This window comes from Ipomoea triloba, chromosome 4 (assembly GCF_003576645.1).
Source record: "Ipomoea triloba cultivar NCNSP0323 chromosome 4, ASM357664v1".
Lineage (NCBI taxonomy): Eukaryota > Viridiplantae > Streptophyta > Magnoliopsida > Solanales > Convolvulaceae > Ipomoea > Ipomoea triloba.
In genome coordinates this window covers 13513777-13522424 of record NC_044919.1, presented here as the reverse complement: position 1 = coordinate 13522424, position 8648 = coordinate 13513777, and the positions used below count along the sequence as shown (strand labels likewise).

The window sequence follows — 8648 nt, the reverse complement described above, 5'->3', positions numbered from 1 at the left end:
TGGCCCGCGCCAGTCACTATTAATTAAAAAAAAAAGAAGAAGAGATATATATATATATATATATATATATATATATATATATATATATATATATTTATTTATTTATTTATTTATTTATTTATTTATTTATTTATTTATATATACATTGTGTACACATTAGTGTACACATGAATATATATAACATATATTCATGTGTACACGTACTGTGTATATTCAGTGTACACATGGATATATGTTATATATATTCATGTGTACACATGAATATATACACATATATATTCAATGTAAATTAAAAAAAAATCAAGGGGCCCGCTAAACCGCGTGGGGCGGGCTAGGGTTGTATGAACCCTAGCCCTCGGGCCTAACGGGCTGGCCCGCAAAAGCCCGCCAGAAATTAGGCCTATTGGGGCGGGCTGGCCCGCTTTGACATACTGGCAAATTATGTTGTGGACCCAGGTCCACCTTGCAAGGTGGACATGGGTCCAAAACTACGTCGTTTTTGTCTTCTTTTTTTTTTAATTAGTAAACATATAGCTGAATATAGAGTTGTCCAAAAATGTGTGAATGTAGAGGTTTCAAAGTGTGAATGTAGAGTATAGAAATCGTGAATGTAGATTTATGATTGTGTGAATGTAGAGTTGCCCAGAAATGTGTGAATGTGGAGGTTTCAAATTGTGAATATGGAGTATAGAAATTATGAATGTAGAGTTATGCATGTGTGAATCTGTAATAGAGTTAAAAAGTTCTAGCAACTTGTAGCCCTGTAATGTGTGAATGTGGAGTTCTCAAGTTGTGAATATGAAGTATAGGACCTGTGAATATAGAGTTTTGAATGTGTGAATGTGGAGTTTACAAATTGTGAATGTAGAGTATAGTGTATGTGAATGTAAAGTATAATTACTAAACATATAATCCTGTAATGTGTGAATGTGGAGTTGACAAATTAGGAATATAGAGTATAGTGTATGTGAATGTAGAGTATAGTGTATGTGAATGTAGACCCAGGTCCACCTTGCAAGGTGGACCTGAGTCTACGGCATAACAACCCGACAGTACTAGTCATGATGATGGTCACGACGTGACCAACATCGTGACCAGGCAACAGCCTTGCAGGTCCCAGGATGTCACGCTGCTGGTCACGACTCACCTGACCATCAAAAAAGCTGGCCAAAGTGTCACGTTGTGACCAACAGCGTGACACTCTCCCGATGGCATGAATTGGTTAACTACTTGCTCCGTTGCATCTCACTATGGCTTTTACTCTTCATTCTTGAACCATTTTGCCTTGAAATCATCCCGATTTGTCTTCATTTTACGCTTCAACATACCTAGATCCCAATTTTCAATCCTTAAGCCATAAACACCAAAATAAGCTTCGTTCTTGCACAAATACCTAGCATTCACTTAGAAATTAGTACCATTGAAGCATATATATAGGCTAATTTATGGCTTATCATACTCGTGACCTTCAAGGCACTGTTCCCAAGCTCCCCTGATGCATGCACGACACGTGTCAATCATGTCGAGCACCGTGAGTGTCAGCGTGAGTCCTCGGCATGGTTTTTGATCAGGAACTCACGCTGAGACTCACAGTGACTCATAGTGTGAGTCTCAGCGTGAGTACGCTGATCAGTTTCTGATTATTGAGACTCACAGTCACCGTGAGTCCCATCATGACTTCCTATCCTAAAGGCTACAAAAATGCGCGAATTTTAGACTGTAAATACATCTTAGTGGTTATTTTCAACATACTTTTGAAATTCTAAATTCCCCCTTTTAGTTTTTCTCTCTAGGAACCTTTAGAAAACACTTCCCACACTTGTAATCTACCATTTAATTAGGAAATTTAGAAGAAGAATTCCTTTGTATTCACAACATTCAAGTTCAATTTCAAGATTATTGCCTCCAATTAAATAATCAAGTNATATATATATATATATATATATATATATATATATATATATATATATATATATATATATATTTATTTATTTATTTATTTATTTATTTATTTATTTATTTATTTATATATACATTGTGTACACATTAGTGTACACATGAATATATATAACATATATTCATGTGTACACGTACTGTGTATATTCAGTGTACACATGGATATATGTTATATATATTCATGTGTACACATGAATATATACACATATATATTCAATGTAAATTAAAAAAAAATCAAGGGGCCCGCTAAACCGCGTGGGGCGGGCTAGGGTTGTATGAACCCTAGCCCTCGGGCCTAACGGGCTGGCCCGCAAAAGCCCGCCAGAAATTAGGCCTATTGGGGCGGGCTGGCCCGCTTTGACATACTGGCAAATTATGTTGTGGACCCAGGTCCACCTTGCAAGGTGGACATGGGTCCAAAACTACGTCGTTTTTGTCTTCTTTTTTTTTTAATTAGTAAACATATAGCTGAATATAGAGTTGTCCAAAAATGTGTGAATGTAGAGGTTTCAAAGTGTGAATGTAGAGTATAGAAATCGTGAATGTAGATTTATGATTGTGTGAATGTAGAGTTGCCCAGAAATGTGTGAATGTGGAGGTTTCAAATTGTGAATATGGAGTATAGAAATTATGAATGTAGAGTTATGCATGTGTGAATCTGTAATAGAGTTAAAAAGTTCTAGCAACTTGTAGCCCTGTAATGTGTGAATGTGGAGTTCTCAAGTTGTGAATATGAAGTATAGGACCTGTGAATATAGAGTTTTGAATGTGTGAATGTGGAGTTTACAAATTGTGAATGTAGAGTATAGTGTATGTGAATGTAAAGTATAATTACTAAACATATAATCCTGTAATGTGTGAATGTGGAGTTGACAAATTAGGAATATAGAGTATAGTGTATGTGAATGTAGAGTATAGTGTATGTGAATGTAGACCCAGGTCCACCTTGCAAGGTGGACCTGAGTCTACGGCATAACAACCCGACAGTACTAGTCATGATGATGGTCACGACGTGACCAACATCGTGACCAGGCAACAGCCTTGCAGGTCCCAGGATGTCACGCTGCTGGTCACGACTCACCTGACCATCAAAAAAGCTGGCCAAAGTGTCACGTTGTGACCAACAGCGTGACACTCTCCCGATGGCATGAATTGGTTAACTACTTGCTCCGTTGCATCTCACTATGGCTTTTACTCTTCATTCTTGAACCATTTTGCCTTGAAATCATCCCGATTTGTCTTCATTTTACGCTTCAACATACCTAGATCCCAATTTTCAATCCTTAAGCCATAAACACCAAAATAAGCTTCGTTCTTGCACAAATACCTAGCATTCACTTAGAAATTAGTACCATTGAAGCATATATATAGGCTAATTTATGGCTTATCATACTCGTGACCTTCAAGGCACTGTTCCCAAGCTCCCCTGATGCATGCACGACACGTGTCAATCATGTCGAGCACCGTGAGTGTCAGCGTGAGTCCTCGGCATGGTTTTTGATCAGGAACTCACGCTGAGACTCACAGTGACTCATAGTGTGAGTCTCAGCGTGAGTACGCTGATCAGTTTCTGATTATTGAGACTCACAGTCACCGTGAGTCCCATCATGACTTCCTATCCTAAAGGCTACAAAAATGCGCGAATTTTAGACTGTAAATACATCTTAGTGGTTATTTTCAACATACTTTTGAAATTCTAAATTCCCCCTTTTAGTTTTTCTCTCTAGGAACCTTTAGAAAACACTTCCCACACTTGTAATCTACCATTTAATTAGGAAATTTAGAAGAAGAATTCCTTTGTATTCACAACATTCAAGTTCAATTTCAAGATTATTGCCTCCAATTAAATAATCAAGTTAAGTTCTTTATCTTATACTTTTGCATTTATATTTCTTAAAGTTTCTTTTGAATTCCATGTTTATGATTTCAATTGCTTTTTGTTTTACATTTCAAGCATGAGTAGTTAAACATTCCTAGGATTTGAATTGAACTTCCTTGGATTTTGAATCCCAATATGAATTAAGTTGCATAAATTAGGTTTTGTATTGTCTTAATGTTGAACTTGGCTATGAATAGGGTAGAATTGATTTGACTCTTCATAATTATGGCCAAATTATGCAAGAGATATTTGGGATTGGTGTTCCACCTATGAGAATGGGACTACACCATAACCATACCTCTCATATTTCTTACTCACCTTTGAAAAAATGGAGTTTGAAGGAAAAAAGGCACACAAAGTGTTTGTTAAATTGCATCTTCTAACCAAGTTACCATGAGAATGGGACTTAGGATTAGTTGATAGTCCAAGTGATCACGAGAGTGACATTGGCACTTAAACCATTTCCCCAAGTTTATCATCTATACTTGCATAACTTAAACTTTAGACATAAACGGGATTTTATTCAACGATGTTTGGTTCAAGTCTCTATTTCATTTATTATCTTTTAATTCCCTTACTTGCTCTCGTTATTGATTTCTTGAATATGCAACAATCCAATCTCTCTAGGTTAGCTTTCAAACACTGTATGAACCCGTGTTTAACCTCTCATTACTTAAACTCCCTTAAAGCCATTCCTTAAGAATAATACTCTTAATTTCCATCACCACTAAATACAACTTTCAACTTTCAACGTGAAACAAAACATTTTAACTTTTAATACAATCATAATTATATGCTTTTCACTAGTCAAACACTCACATCACATCCACACCCAGGACTAGGAGTAAAATCACCCAATGCAACTCCAGTGTTGTGTGGAAGAAAATGGAAATTGAATAGCAGAATTGGAAAATGAAAAGATTTAAGGAGAAATAAGATGAAGAATAAGGCAAAAAAGCAAAAAGTGTGGGAGTGTCAGTTGTCATCTACAACAGAGTTGTTGCAAAGAGGGCATACATTCTTGTTGAGAAGCCATTGCTTGATGCAGTGTATGTGGTAGTAGTGCCCACACTCCAACCTTCCCACTTCATCACCTCTTTTGTATCCCTCCTGCATTACAATATATATATATACACTGCCTTCACTACCATAACATTTTGAAAGCATAATCTCTTTCAGACCTTATGTGACGGGCTCGATTAGATCGAATAGAATTCATGATCTTTAAGCACAAGTTATACTTTAGCCACTCGACCACCCCTTTTAATTTGGAGGTAAACTCTTATATTCAATGTTACAATGCTTGCATATTAAAATCTTTTACTTTTTTCTTACAAAAATGGATGTAGATTTAAGAAACAGTTCAAATTAAACTGTGGTCATTTCTAAGATTCTATTTATATATGAATGTAGCGCGGATACTTTTAGAGATCATCACAAATATTATTTGGTATTATCATATATGCTATATTTGATTTGTACCATATGCACTTGGCACCATAAAAGTTTCCAAAGATTTAATATGGAGTATATCATATTTTTTTTGAAACAAAAAAAAAAAAGTAAAAAAATGATGTGCTCCATATTAAATCTTTGGAAACTTTTATGGATTACATCATATAGTGCCGGATTTGGTATGAATCAGAGCTTAAATTGATATTTTTAACATGAGTATTTTATTGTACATTTGCAAGTAGAGATTAGGATGCAAGAGGATATATATAGATTTGTGAAATATGAAAGAAGAAAATATTTAGAATCGAGTGTTTACCACCTACGTCAAAAGCTATAGCTAGTAGCAAAGGTGCAACTTATTTCCTTAGCAGGCCAGGCCCGTTAGGCCTGCATTTTTGCAGGCCTATTTTTCTATAACCTTAACCCCCCATTGTGAGGCATGTGCGGGCCAGTCCGCGGGCTTCAGCCTGCTTTGACAGTACTACCGCCATCACATTGTTTGAGACTGGCTGGGTGCTGGACTTGGCCCTTAGGGGCTTTACAACCTCCGCCCAACAATCCCCCTGTTACCGGGTACTTAGACATGATCCCGTTACCGGCCCTGCTCAACAAAAATAAACCAAATATTAACTTATATGTAACTCACTTGACAAATGCTGCACTTCCAGTCTTTGTCATAGTTGGAATTAAGCAATGGAATGGCCTCAGGATTTGAGTGTTTAACTTTCTTTAGGAATTGAAGTATCCTCTCTTCTCCCAGACCTGTGCCCACATAACCAATCCTATCACCCAATTCAAGCAGTTCCTATATACCAAATGACCAAAAAAAAAAGTGAAAAATAAACATTAGCATAATCATTGTATAGTCTTTAAATATACTTGAATGAAAAATATTAAAATTTTATTTTTAAGTTATTCGCTCCGGGAGGTACGGGAGCTGGCCCAGGGGGAATCATCACTTGTGGGAATTGGACCCAGGTTCTCCCGAAATTCCTCCGCACAAAGAGAGCTCACTTGCCACTTGAGCTACCCCACTGGGTTGAAATTTTATTTTTAAGTTACAACAACAAATTAGAGTACTCAAAAAGGAAAAAAAAAACATACCCTTTTTGATTAAAATTAATGTCATTGTACTTCTATGTTTTTCAATGGTTTTGTAATTTTAATCCCTCAAGTAACGAACTTGTGAATTTTTACTAGCAAAAAACAATGTTATTTGTAAAGATAGGAGTGCATTTTGCTATCGCTAAAAAAATAAAGATTAAAATGACTAGAGTAGGGATGACTATAATTCGGATCGAATCAAATCGGACACGGTAAAAACTGAACCAGAACCCAAAAGGCTGTGGTTCAAAACCGGTCGGTTCCGGTTTTGAATTAAAAAAAAAAAAAAAGTCTTGTAAAAAAAATAAAAAAGAAAGAAAGAGGTTCGAACTAGCAGTTCAAATAGAAACCGGCAATTCCGAAAGTGAAACATTTCTAAAAGGTTCCAATTCTGGTTTATTATTTTCTCAAACCGTGAACTGATAGTTCAGAATCAAAATCGGAACCGAACTTTGGTCATGTCACACTAGAGTTGCATAATTAAATGACTACAAAGCATATATATCCCTAGAAAGACTTCAATTGTATTGTTATGCAAATTGAAAATGAAAATTTGTGTGCGGGGCAAAATTAACTACTGAAAAAGAAAATGGAGTTGGATGTAGAACCTCATAGCCCATATGATCCACATCAAGTCTCCAATCTCCATACTGATCATATCTGTCAACATTTCTTGCATACAGGATGTTCTGTCTTAGTATCACAATCTGTACATGTTCATATCAACATATTCACCCACATTAACAGTTCCAATAGAGATCTGGGAAACTTAGTTCTGAGGATTTATAACAATCTAGCTAAACCAAGAAAATTCAAAGGGCGGCTAACCTCAGATATTCCTCCTCCAGGAGAATGATGATGAAACACTGGATAATTCCTAGTACTAAATGTCTGGTTTCTGTTGCTAATTGCATCAGAAGATGGTGACAAGTTCAGTGCAGAGGTTTCTTGACTTTCTTCTTGGGTTGCAGCTCTTCGATGTAAACGAGAATGCTAACAACATATTCAACAGATTAGATAACGGTTAGATCAAGCGCTTATCACTACACTAAAAACTATAGCTTTAATTTCAACTTTATTTTATTATATATACCGTCACATTTGTTAGAGACATGGGTGCTACACTTGATTATTTACCTGACCCTGCCCAACAATTCTGTAGCCACCAATTTTTTGATTTGGCCTTTCACTGGCCTACGCCCAACAATTCTTAGCCACCAATTGCTAGACTTGATCTTTCAAGGACATCCTCCAACGATCCCTAGCTACCAATTGTTGGACATATCCTTCAAGGACCTCCGCCCAACAATTCCTAGCCACTAATAGCTGGACTTGACCCTTCAAGGGCATCCGACCAACAATCCCCTAGCCACTAATCACTAGACTTGACCCTTCAAGGGCCTCCAACCAACAATCACCTAGCCACCAATCCCTAGACTTGGTCCTTCACGGGCATCCGCCCAAAAATAACCAATCAATTTTTTTATCCAAGAAATTAAAGGGTATGATTATATTTCATTATAAAGTGATTTAAGATGACATTGCATAAATAAATACCTGTCTGTGATTTGGTCTCTGAGTGTTGTTTCTTGGTCTAGGAAGAACATCGGAAACAGAACCAATCCCAGGAGGGGCACAGCAGACATCAGGAACATCTACAACTACATTGGCAGCAGGATTCCTAATACCATTACCCAATGCCGCCGATGATGTTTTCTTCTTCTTCTTCTTCCTATTATTATTCTTTTTATCCCTCCTCCCTTGGTTAGCAGGGTCCCACTCCGCCGCCGACCGGATCACCGCCGGAGCCGACGCTGCCGACGATGAGTGCCCCTTGCACCCAAGCCCTCCAAGGGCCCTCATCATAAAGGGACTCTTGTTTTTAGCCCTGAATTTGAGTGAACTCTGGGGCTCAACTGAACCATTTCTGATGCTGCCAAGACTTGAAGATTGCATGTGAGAAAAATGGGATTTTTAGAAAGAGGTTGATTGATTAGGCTGCAGGTCTAGGAATCCAATAAAGAAGAATGAGATCAAAGGTGAAAACAGTGTTTCAAAGGGGGCCTTGATACAAGGGAAATTTTGAATCATCACTGTTTTTTTGTTATTATTAAAGCAGTGTTTTGTAGTACTGGTGTTTCTTTTGGAGGGATGCCAAAATGACAAAACAATCTTAGCTACCTTGTCTTTTTAGTAGTGGTCTCTCTCTCTCTCTCTCTCTCTCTCTCTCTCTCTCTCTCTCTCTCTCTCTCTC

General features: G+C 37.2%; 1 protein-coding gene across 1 annotated transcript; it reads right to left on the bottom strand.

The window, feature by feature from the left end:
- Positions 1-4531: 4531 nt before the first annotated feature.
- Positions 4532-8533, bottom strand: LOC116015502 (E3 ubiquitin-protein ligase MBR1-like). The gene is made up of 5 exons (XM_031255591.1): positions 7952-8533; positions 7223-7387; positions 7003-7101; positions 5937-6095; positions 4532-4945 (listed from the first exon to the last, which is right to left on the bottom strand). Exons 1-5 carry the CDS (start codon positions 8348-8350, stop codon positions 4811-4813), a joined length of 957 nt encoding a protein of 318 aa, XP_031111451.1. The 5' UTR covers positions 8351-8533; the 3' UTR covers positions 4532-4810.
- Between the last annotated feature and the right edge of the window lie 115 nt (positions 8534-8648).

Coding starts and splice junctions, on each gene's coding strand:
- LOC116015502 (XM_031255591.1), bottom strand. CDS start 8,350: ATGCAATCTTCAAGTCTTGGCAGCATCAGAAATGGTTCAGTTGAGCCC. Junction 7,102..7,222: donor CTGGAGGAGGAATATCTGAG/GTTAGCCGCCCT, acceptor GAACATGTACAG/ATTGTGATACTAAGACAGAA. Junction 4,946..5,936: donor GGAAGTGCAGCATTTGTCAA/GTGAGTTACATA, acceptor ATTGTAATGCAG/GAGGGATACAAAAGAGGTGA.